The sequence below is a fragment of the Pseudorca crassidens genome, chromosome 14, assembly GCF_039906515.1.
Source record: "Pseudorca crassidens isolate mPseCra1 chromosome 14, mPseCra1.hap1, whole genome shotgun sequence".
Taxonomy (NCBI): domain Eukaryota; kingdom Metazoa; phylum Chordata; class Mammalia; order Artiodactyla; family Delphinidae; genus Pseudorca; species Pseudorca crassidens.
Genome location: NC_090309.1, coordinates 80,829,267 through 80,845,602, shown reverse-complemented (window position 1 = coordinate 80,845,602; position 16,336 = coordinate 80,829,267). Strand labels below are relative to the sequence as shown.

At 39.6% G+C, this 16,336-nt stretch overlaps 1 protein-coding gene across 2 annotated transcripts in view; it reads right to left on the bottom strand.

Moving 5' to 3' along the window:
- The window catches only part of NBAS (NBAS subunit of NRZ tethering complex), a 341,606-nt gene that overhangs the window by 287,303 nt on the left and 37,967 nt on the right, over positions 1-16,336 (bottom strand). For both annotated transcript variants that reach the window (XM_067703666.1, XM_067703667.1), the window contains exon 10: positions 6,306-6,444. In XM_067703666.1, coding sequence (XP_067559767.1) covers positions 6,306-6,444 — 139 coding nt within the window. The remainder of the gene's footprint in view (positions 1-6,305; positions 6,445-16,336) is intronic.

Below are 16,336 nucleotides of genomic sequence, written 5' to 3'. Positions count from 1 at the left end.
AATACTCCCAACAGAAATTTCATTCATGAAGAAATTGATCCCATACTTGAAAAACACCAGAAAAAAATCACTGAGAAACAAGTATTTGAAATAATAAAACAAGACTATTTTTGTCTCTAGATTTAAGAAATATACTTAAAGCAAGAGGGAGAGATGTGTATAATTTTTTAGAAATGGAAAATAAGCATTGTTGAAGTTGTAGAGAATTTGGAACACTGGTACATTGCTGGCAGGAACATAAAATGGTACAGCCACTGTGGAAAACAGTCTGGTGGTCGTTCAAAAGTTAAACGGAATTACCATATGATCCAGAAATTCCATACTAAGTATATACCCAAAAGAACTGAAAACAGGTGTTCAAACAAATACCTGTACACACAAATGTTCACAGCAACATTATTCATAATAGCCAAAAAATAGAAACAACTTAAATGTCCACTAACTAAAGAATGGATAAACAAAAGGCAGGGCTTCCCTGGTGGCGCAGTGGTTGAGAGTCCGCCTGCCGATGCAGGGGACACGGGTTCGTGCCCCGGTCCGGGAGGATCACACATGCCGCGGAGCAGCTGGGCCCGTGAGCCATGGCCACTGAGCCTGCGCGTCCGGAGCCTGTGCTCCGCAACGGGAGAGGCCACAACAGTGAGAGGCCCGCGTACCGCAAAAAAAATAAAAATAAAAATAAAAATAATAAATTTTTTTAAAAGGCAGTATATCCATACAACGGAATATTATTCAGTCATAAAAAGGAATGAAGTACTGATGCATGCTAAAATTTGGATGAACCTCAAAAATATGTCGCTAAAAGAGAGAAGCCAGATACAAAAGTCTCATACTGTATGATTCCATTCATATGAAATTTTCAAAACAGGTAAATCCATATAAACAGAAAGCAGACCAGTGACTGCCAGGAGCTGAGGTGAGGGAACAAAAGGGAGTGACTGTTTAATGGGTCTGGTGTTTCCATTTGGGATGACGAAAATGTCTTGGACCTAGATAGTGGTGACAGTTGCACAACACTGTGAGTGTACTAAATGCCACTGAACCGTACACTTTAAAATATTTAATGGTCCATTTTATGTTATATGAACTTTTCCTTAATTTAAAAGAAAAAGGCAAAGGGGGGGCGGTATTCTTAAGCTGAGGTTAAAAATGTTCCTACCAGAACGCTGAGCAGCTGAAGATATTACTGACGGCCTAGCTCCACATTTCCTCCAAAAACAAGAAAATACAAGAAGAGAAAAATAAATCTGCATGAAAACCACACCCTCACTTAACTTGAAGATCAAGGATCTTCAAAATCATTGTAAGTAGAAAGAGAAAAACCACCAAACTCCAGTGTGTCGTCTCCACTGCTCTTGCCATCCCCACGCTCCCACCCACCCTGACCCAGGCCGACACAGGCTTGTGGTGAGCAAAAGCAGACTGAAAACACACTGCAGGGTCCAGGAGGACAGATGCGACAAGCTAGCAAAGGGGACTAAGGTCAATCTAAAACCACTGCCAAAAATTGCAGTCTAAGAAAACTTTCCAGAAATGAAAAAAGACCTGAATCTATATATTGAAAGAGTGAACAGGTACCTGGGAAAATTAACCCAGAAAAATCAACTCCAAGAAATATCCAGGAAGGATACTAGATTTCAGAGATAAAGGAAATCCTCAAGGCCTCCAAACAAAATGGCCAAGTAACATACAAAGAGAAGATAATTTGACTTGCATCAACTTTTCAAATTCCACATAAAAGCAAAGTAACAATAGTGCTGTGTTTTTTTAAAGCTCAATGAAAGAACAGGTAAACCGAAGATTTTATACCCAGATAAGTTTTCCTTCAAATGTCCAGGCTATGGAAAACAATTCTGACACACAAGAACTTAAGGAACTCTTCATCTGTGAGCCCTTCTCAAAATATCTATTAGAGGATAATTTCATCCAACCAAGGTGACTGGGAAAACTTCAAACAAAGGGACAGGGAACATTTTAAAATACATAAATGAACATCTATGACTAAAGAAACATGATGATGAGGGTTGAAACTATCGTATAAATATTGTGTGTTTTGACAAAATAGAAATAATGCAACTACAAAAGGGAGGAAAAAGGAGAAGGGGAAAATAAAACCAACTAACTGATTGTTGTATAGGCAATTAATAGGAATTAAAGAATACCAATAAACTGATAAACTGGTAAAATACTGGAGGGCACTGATAACATCAGTAAGACGGTTTCAGTGAAATCATGGAGATAAAGCCCCATTCAAGTGAATTCAAGAGAGAAAAGAAAAGTTGGAAATGGATCAAGTATAGATGACTCTTGAACATGCTGAAGGAAAGGAACAAATGGGCTGGTAGCAGGATTTAGTAGGTTCTAAGTCCCCTAAAACTAAAGAGTTTTTACAATGGGAAAAATAAATGCATGCTGTTTGCTGATAAACCTAATGGGCAGCAAGATTCAAGATGTGGATAAACATCCTTCAATTAGCAAGTGTGAGATCCAGTGGACAAACAGAGGAGCTGGCCTTAGCTAGTGCAAGTACAGCTCATCTGTAATAACAAGAGAAAAGCTACGGAAATTAGGTGCATATGTAGGCAGGTGGTAGGATCTTATGAAAATATTCTGATTACTTCTGTTTTCTCAGGGAAACAGGATTTCAAAAACCCTGTGTTCTTTCCAGAACAACATTCTATACTGAAAAGGAAGCAGCATCAATAACAAAAAAGTCAGTTTTGTTCATTTTTTATACATTTTTTCCAAAATTTCCACCTTAATAATACAAATAGATAATAATTAACACTATAGAACATTTTATTGTTTATCAACGGCCTTCATATATATTACCTCATTTGATCCTGGCAGGAGCCTTAAGACACCAGTGGTAAGTGCTGAGCTAGAATTCCAATCCCAACCTTCTGACTCCTGAGCCGGGCTCCTTCCTTCCCCCCAGTGACTGAACTCTCCCCTGGTATTTGCTATAGCTTCTTGCCCTTATTTGTGGGCACAGCTGTACCTCCAGTACAGTAAACCCCTTGAGGGCTGCTACCTGTATGTTCTGATACCTGCATCGGTGATTCGATGTTGAACAAATGAATAAATAAAACTATCTCCTATAGATGGCACGGACGTTAATTTGGAAACTTTGCTCAAGGTATATATGGAATTTTGCATAGCCTCTTTTACAACCCAGCAGCCTTGTGAGAGATGAGAATATATGTGTCAGCAGCATTTTTCGGTCGATATTCACCCCAAAACAATAGCAGCCTTAAACAAACAATAAGAGGTTCGATGCAGACAATATCTGTCACCTGACAAGAGGAACTAATCTTATAGTTTCAAATTACTTTGAGGTAGGGGAAGGCTACACAGAATGATTGTGCGTTTAGCTGCAAGACACATTAAAAAGGCACTAACAGGGCTTCCCTGGTGGTGCAGTGGTTGAGAGTCCGCCTGCCGATGCAGTAGACACGGGTTCGTGACCCGGTCCGGGAAGATCCCACATGCCGCGGAGCAGCTGGGCCTGTGAGCCATGGCCGCTAAGCCTGCGGGTCCGGAGCCTGTGCTCCGCAGCGGGAGAGGCGACAACAGTGAGAGGCCCGCGTACCGCAAAAAAAAAAAAAAAAGGCACTAACATAATTAAAGTACACTTGCAGCATTTCAAGAAGTTTATCATAAGGCGGAGCACTCAATTTGCAATTCAGTATCTCCCCCCACTTATTTTGTCACTGCACAAGCAATTTTCCTTTAAGAGACTCCAATATTGAGGCTTCAGGCCAGAGAGGGAAGGACCATACATAGCAGAGCAGATTCCAATACTTCAGTAAGGAGCAAAGTGAAAGCATGAAGAATTTAAAGAAGCCACGGTGAAAAAAGGTTTCATAGTACGTGACAGTCCTCCGTGCCTTGCCCTGTCCCAGACTCTGTCACAAATATACTTGATTACACCATATTGAAATGGCCCTTCACAGTTTGCCTACTTTCTCTCGCCTTATATCCTCCATACTTACCAATTCTTCCTTTTTTTCCCTCAACCTTTAATTTTGACAAATTTCCTAGCTACTGAAAAGTTGAAATGATTACACAATGAAATACCAGTATACCTTTTACCTGAGTTCACCAATTATTAACAATTAGCCACATTTGCTTTATCTGTATGTGTATGTATACTTTTTTAAAAATTGTTTTTTGACTGAACCATTTAAAAATAAGCTACAGGGACTTCCCTGGCGGTCCAGTGGTTAGTACTCGGTGCTTTCACTGCTGAGGGCGTGGGTTCAATCACTGGTTGGGGAACTAAGATCCCGCAAGCCACGTGGCACAGCCAAAAATAAAATTAAAAAATAGAAAAATAAGTGCAGACATCACACTCAGACAGAGTCAAGAGATAAAATTGTTCAAACCCTTTTCAGGATCTGCCCTGATATATCTCACATATAAAACGACAAGCTGGGTGTGAAATCGGAGACAGGAACATGACTAAATTATAACAAATATGAAATAACATGTCCAACTGCTAACTCACTCTTTTTTAAAAAATAAATTATGGGATAATCATCACAGCATAAATTTGACAATGCCAATGAGATGTATGTAATTTCACATGTGGAGTGAGGAAAGTGCTAAACAGGAGCTACAAAATCTGGTTCCACCCCTGCTGCCCTATTTTTAGTTGTTAAGATCTCCCAGGGCCTTAGGCTCCTCATCTGTGAAATGGGGCTAATAACACTCAACCTGGACTCCTTACCGGGTCCTGCAGAGAGAATAAATGGGTGCTAGAGTGAGTAAAGGGACCGTGAATGGAAGAAAAAGCACACGACACAGTACTGTATAAACTGATGTACGAATATAAACTGTTTTAAGGTCTGCTGCCATATTGAACCAATAAGTTGACCTAATTTTAAAAAAAAAAAACCCTACTACTTTGTTGGGTTAAATTCACAATCACATATTTCAGCATATGCTAAAAACTAAAGAAAATAATTAACAGAAGCTTACTATGATTGCTAAAGATTTCTTTTCAAAAGTACTTCTTCACTAGTTCTTCTTCAACATGAAAACGTTTAACCATTGTTTTACAGGATTATTTTGAGGCAGGAATAATGGAACAAATGCATTCATAGGAATAACTAGCATGGCACATTCACTTACACCGTGTCTCACCTTAATTTCTCGGTTTCTTCCCTCATTAGAAAAATACTGTATCTGAGTGCCCACCAAATATCAGGCTAAGCACAGGGTACGTAATTATGATCTTACAGTTTATACAAAAAAGTCAAGATATATATTATCACAGAGTGGCCAATATGGTAGAAACAATTAATATTCACTAATATCTAGTTTTTCTTGCCTTTCTGGACACACAGAAAACTACTTCCCAGGCCCCTTGAAGGTAGGAGGGGCCACATGATGAGTTTCAGTAAATGAACTGCAAGCAGAAGTGATGCCAGTTCTGGTGTAAGACGGTTAAAAAGTCCCACCTTTTAGTCCTCTCCTCCCCCTCCTAAGGCCATAAAATGAGACAGTGGGCCCTCAAGAGGTCACCAGCCCCCACATATCCTTTAGTCATCACTTGGAACAAGCTGTTCAGGGTAGTCATGATATCAACAGCAGACTCTGCCACAAATAAGGAACACACTTTCATGGGGTGACCCACAGAAATGCCAGGAGTTTTCATTTGTTTGTTTATGTGGCTCTTTTTATTATCACAACGGAGCCTAGCCTATACTGACATTACAGCATAAAGGAGTGACTGACAGAAAACAGAAATTCAATTAAAGAAAGAATAAATGAATGGTTGGACGAATAGCACTGATCAATATGGAACAAAATGGAAGTACGAAGGCAGTTAAGAACTTGAACAGGGGAACTCATGCCAGCGTTTGTACCCTCATTCTGCCACTTGCTAGTGGGGTGGCCCAGCTAAATTTCACTTTCCTCATCAACAGACTGGAGCTACTAACAATACCTACCTCAAAGGGTTACTGAGAATTAAATGAGCTACTACACGTAACAGCACTCAGAACAGCTGCCGGCGCATCAAAAGGGACTTAATAAATGTTAATGTCTAAATAAGCAAACGCAAGTAATGGGATTACTGTTAGGTTGTTTTTCTGATATCTGCAAATATTGTTACTAAAAATGAGACTCAAGCTAAATAAAACATGCTTTAGGTAAATTTGATATTTGAAAGAAGTCCTAAAATTTCACTTGCCTTAGGTTACTTTCTTCATTTAAGGCAAATTGCTTCCTTCTCTGTATCTTACAAAGGGCTTATCTAAGACCTATTAGCAAAGTGAAATACCACAACGAAGACTTACTGCAGTGACCCTGTCTCCACCATGAGTAACCGGCTTATAATAAGGTGATCCTGAAAGAACTCTCCAGGCAGAGAGTCCACAGCTAGCAGCTTTTGGTATGCCCACTTCAGCAGTTTCACATCCACCGACCAGCAAAAGTCTAAAAAAGAGAAAGATAAAAAGAATTGATAAATTACAAATAGGAACAAGACAACATCAAAACAAAGAGAGCAGAAAACTTCACAAGGAAAACTGAAATAAAATTAGTATACACTAATCCTAGAAGGTAAATATTTTAGAGGAAACAACCAATAGAAAACCAGATGGGTTTTCAACTAGAATTTCACTTTCATTTACACATTCAAACATCTGAAACTCAGATGAGAACTTAGAAATGAGAAAAAAAATGTTTTCAGGTTGGCCACTGAATATCTAAGGAACTATATCAACACCAATAAACTTTAATAAACAGATATGTCACCTCACATAGACACATATGTACTAGTTACAGCAGTGCATCGGAAGCAATGAGGGCACAATTACAGATGCTAGAAAGAAATGACAGCTGGGATGGCTGTGGATGGGTCACTAATAACTATACCGAAATAAGACTGTACATTATGACTGGTTCACTTTTCTGTTTGTTATACTTCATTGCAATTAGAGGCCAGTTACCAACAGGACAAGCAGTCTAACAAGTACTAAAAGTTAAAAGACTATGTGACCACTACACAAACTAAGCTGATTAATAATGGAACCCAACAGTCATGATTTTTAAAGTTAAGTCATGTTTAGTAAATCTGGCAGGGAACATATAAGACATCATAATCACCTATAGAAAAAAGAAAAATGTTTGAAAGTAAAACTTCTGATATATTAAAGGAAAACACTTGTTGTCCCCAATAACAATAAGGCAATGGAGTAACAGAAGAGAGAAGCCACATCCTTCTTAATGTCTCGATTTTTTAAAAAGACCCTCCCTACAGGCAGGAAACTCCCTGCTGCTTAAGAAAAAGAACAGGTTTCTCTGGTCATGTCCACACAACGCTCCCGCCTACACAATCTACCACTATCGCAAATGACAGAAAACATCAGGCTCCCTTTACATCAAAACGTACCTGATATCTATGGTCACCAGGCCCCCGCTGTGTCAAAAAAAAAAGGATGCACTTCCTCACACAACAAATTAGTGCTTATCTTTTTCTAGACCATGCTCATAGATAAATCAAAACTTTAAAAATTTTAGTTTCTGCATAGAAATCAAAAGGGGGAAGGAAGTGACACTTCCTAAGACTCCTCAGAGTTGGCATATCAAAAGACTGACTTGGTTTTATGGTTATGTTAACCACTGATAACTCTTAAACTTTCTACAATTCTAAGTACCTCATGAGGTAACACCATGAGTTACTCAATACAGCCCGCTGAGCTATGCTCAAGGGCAGTCAGACAGAGCTCTACACGTTAGTGCAGAAGCAACACCTGTCCTCTGTTGATTCTGCTTACCTTGTGGGGCAAGCAGAATAATGGCCCCCAAAGAGGCCCATGTCTTAATCTCTAGAACCTGGGAACATGTGGCATCACGTGGACTTAAGGTTGCTAAGCAAATGACCTTAAAACAGGGAGAGTATCCTGGATTTTCCAGGTGACCCAAATAACCACAAAAGTCCTTAAAAGCACAAGAGGGAAGCAGGAGAGTCAGTGTCACAGTGATGTGATGTGAGAAAAAGAGTCGCCCAGTCTCTGCTGGTCTTCAGGATAGAAGGGGCCAAGGAAGCTGGGCTGCTCTAGAAGCTGGCAGAGGTAAGAAGACAGATTGTGCCCCTGAGCCTCCAGCGAGGACACAGCCCCGCTGACACCCTGATCTTAGTTCAGTGAGACCCATTTCGGACTTCTCACCTCCAGAAATGTAACATAAATTTATTTTAAGCCCCTAAATTTGTGGTAATCTGTTAGAGCAACCACAGAAAACTAACACACATCTTGTTTATTCCCCAGCCCCGGAATTCAGACAACCTGTCAGCCTCTAATTCCACCAACTGCCCTCTTCTCATTTGACCACCTTCCTAACTTTCTTCTTTTTCTTCACTCTTAATGAGATATAACTGACATACAGCACTGTATAAGCTTAAGGTATACAGCATAATGATCTCTTTTTCTGTCAGTCTGTTTTTGAAGCACAAGTGACCTACAACATCATGTTAGTTCCTATTCTGAACTAAGCTAACAACAATAAAAAAAAACAACAATAATAATTTTTTAAAATCTCATCTCTACACATACGCTCAGATGTAAAACTTTCAAAAGTGCATAAAACCCTTCTAGGTTTAGCCATAGAGCTTAGCCCAACTCAAAGTCTCAAAATTCATAAAGTAATGTAAATGTGCTTTATTCGCAAACACAACTGGAGCCTTCAATCAAAGCCTTTTTCCTACTGATTTTATATATATAGTCTAACAAGTTTCCATCACAGCAAATCATAAGCAACAAACTGAGAAGATGCTTGAAGCAACCCGCTGGGCTATTTCTACCCTTCGCCAGTCCTCAGAGCTAACACGTAATTAACCCTGTTCACCAGGGCAAAAGAGATTTTGGTCCAAAGTCAAGGTAGGAGTATGAGTATCACTTGCCTATAGCAACCATTCTGCTCAAATGATTTTTACACCAAAACAATTTCAAAAAACATAAGTAGACCTAATGCAGATAAAATCATATCATTCCTCTGGCTCTAACTACCAATTTGAAAAAAAATACAGTTGAAAAAAGAAAAATACTTCAAACAACACTTCAAAGATGCAATCTAAACAATGGGAAATCTAAATGTAAAATAGATAGCTAGTGAGAAGCAGCTGCATAGCACAGGGAGATCAGCTCAGTGCTCTGTGACAACCTAGAGGGGTGGGATAAGGAGGGTGGGAGGGAGACGCAAGAGGGAGGGGATATGGAGATATACGTATGCATGTGGCTGATTCACTTTATTATATGGCAGAAACTAACACAACGTTGTAAAGCAATTATACTCCAATGAAGATGTTAAAAATAAATAAATAAATAAAAATAAACAATAGGAAATCTAAAAAGTCTACACAGTAGAAAACTACAGAATGACCTGGCTTCTTCCAAACACACACACACACACACACACACACACACACACGCACACTCTCCCTCTCCCTCTCTCTCTCTCTCTCTCTCTCTCTCTCTCTCTCTCTGTAAGAGTGAGAGAGGAGGAGAATGGAGAGCAGATCAATGAATTAAAAGAGAACACAGTCTGGATATTTGAAGATATGGACAAATTATTGTTAATTATCTTTGCATATGACAATGGTTTCATGTTTATGTTTTTTTAGACTCCTTATTTTTTAGAAATACACACTGAAATATTCAGATGAAATACTACGCTGTCCACAATTTACTTCATGATATTCTAGGCACTATTTGAGAATTTGAGAAAAACACTATTTGAGAATTCAACAAATCTCTAAAAGGTCAGGATAAAGCAGATCCTGATAATGAAATAATTTTTCTCTACTCAGTGCACAACATTGACCATGTATAAATAAATATATATTTTTTATAGTAACCATATAATTCTTTTCTCAAGGGGTTGAGCATTACTATTTAGTTTGCACTACTATGTCATGGAGAGGACAAATGTCATATTGAATTTTCAGATTTTAAAATATATGTATAAAACTTTACGTTGCCTGACTGTGAAAGGAGAGCTAACTGAGATTTCAGATTTCTTCCTATCTCCTGGTCTTGATACTAGAAGACACTTCCTCCCTATGAATTCTGATAAACATGGCCGTGAATAGATCAAATTGGTTACAACAAGATAAGCTCAATTAAAAATAAAAGAGATTCGGGCTTCCCTGGTGGCGCAGTGGTTGAGAGTCCGCCTGCCGATGCAGGGGACATGGGTTCGTGCCCCGGTCCGGGAAGATCCCACATGCCGCGGCGCAGCTGGGCCCATGAGCCATGGCCGCTGAGCCTGCACGTCCGGAGCCTGTGCTCCGCAACGGGAGAGGCCACAGCAGTGAGAGGCCCGGGTACCGTTAAAAAAAAAAAGAGGGCAGCAGACAACGCTAAGGCGAGAATCTCGTAAAGGAAAACATCAGGGAGAAAATTTCAAAATGTTCCTGAAGGACACAGAGTTATGCATAAAGAGACATACCATGTTCTTTGACAAACTCTCAATACCTTAAAGATGCCAATTCTTCTTAATCTATAAATTGAAAGAAATTTCAAATAAAATCCCAACAGAATTTCTTGTGGAACTGAACAAACTGATGTAATGGAACTAGACAATACAAAATTCACATGGGAGAGTAGAGCTCTAAAAAGAGCCAGCTCCATTCACACTGATAACCTTCCCCTTGATGGCCTGTACTTTGTGCATTCTGACCTGTCAAAAACTTTCCTACCCTAGTGTCACTGAGATGTTCTCCTTCAAATCTGACCATATTAAAATCTAAAATTCCTCTCCATAAAGTGCAAAGATAAGGCACACACCAGGAAAAGTTATTTATAAAACATAAAACTAACAGAGTATATGTTTTAGCAGACAGAATCCATAAAGATCTCCCACAACCAGCCCAAAAGAAAAACGGACAAAGAATAAGCAAGTCACAAGAAGAGAAATACAAAAGCCAGTCATGCAGATCAAAGCAACAAAGATTTATGCCAAAGATTTATACACAGGAACTCTCATAAAACTATTGGTAAGACTGTAGTGATCATTATGGAGAATGATATGACAATATCTAAAAAATGCACCCCTTCCCAAAAAATACCCCAAATTGAGTTCTAAGACAACTCTAGAGAAATTCTTGCACAGGTATATTTATTTCTTGGTAAAAGAATACCTCATGTAGCACTATTTATAATGCAGAAAAATTAGAAATATTTTAAATGTTTAAAAGGGATAAATAAATTCATTAAACTGTTCAGGGAAACATACAGTGTAAAAAAGAACAAATGTAAAAATATATATTGGAAGGTCGCACACTAAAACCATGAGAGCAGGCTGCCTCTAGAAAGGGAAAGTGAGACAGAGGAATGGAAGTAGGAAATTTTGTCTGTACTATTGTCTCTCTTTTATTTATATATCTGGGTATAACTATACACATACATACACAGACACCTTAAGTAAAAAATATAATCTCAATATTTGTTTTTTGGGTTTTTTTGGTTTGTTTGTTTGTTTTTTCGGTACGCGGGCCTCTCACTGTTGTGGCCTCTCCCGTTGCAGAGCACAGGCTCCAGACGTGCAGGCTCAGCGGCCATGGCTCGCGGGCCCAGCCGCTCCGCAGCATGTGGGATCTTCCCGGACCGGGGCACGAACCCGTGTCCCACGCATCGGCAGGCGGACTCGCAACCACTGCACCACCAGGGAAGCCCTCAATATTTGTTAATGCTGGGTAGTAGGTACTTAGGTGTTCATTAAATCATTCCCTGTACTATTCTCTCTGTTTCTAACTTAAAAAGAGGAAAATCAAGATACAGTATCCCAAATTATGTACATAATTTTCTTCCAGTTAATGAAGTCCAAGAGAAAAAAATTCAGTAAATTGGCTGTAACGCTTAGCATCAACCCACAAGTCTAGTCAAATACTGAAAATGAAATTAGCATATCATTTGCTTTGTGACATTTTGAAGCTGTTTATATGTTAATAGTTACATCTTAAGCATTCTGTGATTTACTACTGAAAGGATCACTAGATTTTTGCAAAAATTAAAACCGCAGACAATACTGCAGAAAATAACTTATATCGTTAGTGTTATTTTCTGTTGCGGTAAGCTTCTCCACCCAGAAATATTTACATGCAGTGGTAAGCAAAACCTCCTTAAAGATACAGTATTTGGCTCTTATGTACTCACTTCAGGAATCACATTTTGAAGCAAGTGATTATTTTTAAATTATTCTATAAAGACATAAAGCAATATGGAATTTCTATAGTACATATTAAATTCGGAAGACTAAAGCCCTCGATGTGTAGGAGTTTAAACTACTCGTTAACAAAAACACGAGAGTAGGAGAAAACTTTCCCAGTAATCTTCAACCTCAAAATTTTGTGGACAATAGGAAAATCATGGGTCTAGGAATCAGGTGTATCAGGTTCAAACACCTTTGCAACAGAGTAACTGGAATATTAGTTTCCTTCATCCCATCAAAATTTATAAATGCAAACCATGTGCTAAGCAATCAGGAGTGTGCAAGACAAATAAAGAGCTTGCTTAAAAACCACTCCTAATTCTCAGAATCAATTTGTAGAGTCGTGTTTAGCTCTCCCAGTGCGTTAGTACCAACCATGGGGGGAGGCTCGGGGGCACCCTACTTGCTCAGGTGGCGGTGGACACGTATTCACACACGAGAACGACAGCGAGCATTGTCCACTCCAGGGAGGACAAGCCAACCCAGACCGCTGCTGCAGGGACCCTTGAGCTCGGCACAAAAATAGCCTTAAGGACCAATTAAGTGTGTGGAGGAAGAAGTCAAGGAAGCCTTCACGGGGTAACACCAGAGAAAGGGTTCTCCTTTCAACAACTTCCCAAACAGATAAAGGGATCAGGTGAAGAGCCTGCTCCGCCAAGAGAACACGACGTACAAGAACACGGAGACGAGTCTGTAAATGGTGTGCTGGGAGGACGGTGAGAAACGCAGCGAGCGCCCCCAGCCTGTGAAAGGCGGGCAGGGGTAGCAGGGCAGAAAGTTCAAAGGGTCCTCAACAATACAGAATGGTTTATCCTGCTCGCTTCCCGAGCACATTATCACCTGCTACCTTCAGAACGGTAACAGTTACTTAAATGATGCCTCCATCACTAAACGTTAAGCCATTTGGACACAGAGACCGTGTCTGTATCCTTCAAAGCATTTACCACAGCTGTTTCATTCAGGAAACATCCATCTGTGCACTATGTGCCCAGAAGCGCAGGGGCACGAAGATAAATCCGACCCAGAGCCCCGCCGTCCTTGGCTTAACCCCTCCAGGCTCCAGTTCTCCCAGCTGAGAAACGAAGGGGCCGAGCCAAACGACGGGTGAAACCCTTTTCCAGCTCTGACACTCTAAGAGTCTAAACTTCAAAGCAGGAATGCAGGTATCAGACAAGAAAAATAAACTGTAAGCGATGGAGCCAAAAAACACAAGGAGTGAATTACATGGGTGGGAGTAAAGGCAGAGGCCAGGGCAGAGCAAGAGGCAGTGAGAAGAGGCTGGTCAGACCCATCCGAGGAAAGAAAGGGAGGGACGGAATGTGTGCTCCACGCATCACACCAGACGTGATCTGGATGCCCTGGGAGAGCTAAAGGTGACCCTACCAATTGATTACAAAAAGAGTTATAACTAGTTTATTAAGAAGGGTCTTCAGTCTAGTAATTGTTGAAAAAAATCTGCCATCTAGTGGCTTAAAACTCCTTAAAGCCAAGGAAATGAATCAAATAATAGAGCAAGAAACTCTTTTATGTTCCCTGTCCAATGACCAATGGGCTTGTGGCATACAACCAGCAAGGAAGGGGGAAAAGGAAGGAAGGAAGGAAGGAAGGAAGGAAGGAAGGAAGGAAGGAAGGAAGGAAGAAGGAAAAGAAAGGGAGGAAGGGAGGGAGGAAGGGAGGGAGGAAGGAAGAAGGAAAAGAAAGAAAGAAAGAAAAGAAAGAAAAGAAAGAAAGAAAGAAAGAAAGAAAGAAAGAAAGAAAGAAAGAAAGAAAGAAAGAAAAGAAAGAAAGAAAGAGAAAGAAAGAAAGAAGAAAAAATTACATGCCCCCAAATTAAAAGTACTTAAGACCATGCCTGGCAAAGTAAGGGCTCAAAAACTGTTACCTACTACCTTCACAGCTAGAAGCCGTTCTCTCTTGGGAGCATAGAAATGTTCCCAATTTTAATTCATTCTAACTTGATCTTAAATATTCTTTGCTACAAAAATCTTACTGGTTCAATATTAAAAATTCTGTTCATCTTGGATTTCTTGAATGTCTCTGCCCGTTTCCATCCCTCAATCCACAGCTGATGACAATGATCATCATCTGAAAACGTAATTCCCTCCCCACCACTACGATGGATTTAGGCAACTTCACTGCAAAAGCACAATATAATACGTTTAGCATCCCTCTGTCTGATCCATTCCATGTCTACTTTGAATCCTGATTTCAGAACAGTCCAGGTTCTGAAACCAAATTCTCACCTTCTATTTCAATACCAATAGTTTAATTTTTGACATCTTTCTCAAACTTGTTCTCTCAGGAAAATAAGTCTTGTCTTTGAACCCTACCTCCCCCCACTGAATCCTGCTAACTGTAGCCTGCCAGCTGTCCCCGAAAATGAATTTCCATAATGCCTGCTACCAAACTCCCTGCCACAATTCTGCTCTGTTAAGCGCTACCTAGGAGTCTATACTAGATGTCCTTGGTACTTGAGCAGCTTGCTAAAACCACCATCTACTGTCTGTGCCCAATGCAATGCAGCAAAATGTGGTCGAAAAAGAAGGACGACTTGAGGTTACAGAGCTAATAAGTAGCACAGATTTCCTGTCTCCTAATCCAGTACACATTCTATCATATCACAAATATATATTTTAAAATTTCTAATTGTTTATAAAACAAAATTAATAGCATATATGTGGAATCTGAAAAAATTGGTATAGACGATCTTATTTACAAAGCAGAAATAGAGACACAGACATAGAGAACAAATGTATGGATACCAAGGGGGAAGGCGGGGGTGGGATGAATTGGGAGATTGAGATTGACATATATACACTATTGATACTATGTATAAAACATAACTAATGAGAACCTACTATATAGCACAGAGAACTCTACTCAATGCTCTGTGGTGACCTAAATGGGAAGGAAATCCAAAAAAGAGGGGATATTTGTACACGTATAGCTGATTCACTTTGCTGTACAGTAGAAACTAACACATTGTAAAGCAACTATACTCCAATAAAAATTTTAAAAAAACAAAATTAAGCATCATTCCTTAATTCCTATAAAATAACCTAAGATAACTCAATAGTCTTCTTTCAGCTCTCTACTCCAAAGAGAGATCCACAACAGCTAGCATCACTCCAAGTATAAGAAGAAATTCAATCTGGCCCAAGTTACTTCTTAAAATTGCATTTCCATAAATTTTGCAGAGGGATTATGGAGTAGTCCTTAAAATCAGGGGGGGGAAACATATAACCCAAGTACAAAATATCTTGCTTAAGATTAATGAAATTCACTGACATATAAAGTTATCAGGTTAAACTACAACCAAAGCAGAGAGCAAGAGGGAGGGAGGGAGGTTGGTTGATTTACCAGCTGAAGAGATTAAAAACTTTATGAAGGTCTACAAAGGCCCATTTAAATGTAACTGTAACATAATGAGAACTAGCCCCTCCTATCAAAGAATCTCCAAAGAGAGGACTGACTGATGGGTTAAAGCTGATTGCCAAGTAATTTAACTTTTTTCCGTGGTAGGCAAAAAAAAGTCAAACTAATAAAGAAGACTGTCTTCTTAAAAGACAGCCTGGTGGAGGCTGCTAAGGACCAAGGTATTTCTGAGTCACACGTGTCTACCTATCTGCAACATATCCTGGATAAAAGCAGATCGCAGGATACGGCCAAGACTCTCCACTTCCCTGCCTCCCCAGAAACAAATGCCTGTGGGAAAAAAAGAAAAGAAAAATCAGTCTGTGAAGCTCAGCGAGTCCCTAAATTCACACCTAAGGACTTTCACATCCGCCAAGACAATGCAGCTTTCTGTGCAGACAACAGCACCTCTTCATTTCTCTTCCAAAACCCAACCTGAACTCAGGGAAAGAAGAATACAGTGGAGGAATGAGAATTCTAAAGGCAACATGAAAAGCTCCTTAATATAAGTTAATATACTCAATTACTGACATTCATACTTCCCAGCTACAAGGCTGCGCGCTAATCTCTCAAATGTCAACAGCCCCTACATTATCAAAGGCTGAACACACTCTCTCACTGCAGTGTAAGATAATTAACAAGGATCTGGACTGCAGTACTCATTCCTTTTCTAGAAGCAAAATCCTTCATGAAATTATTAATC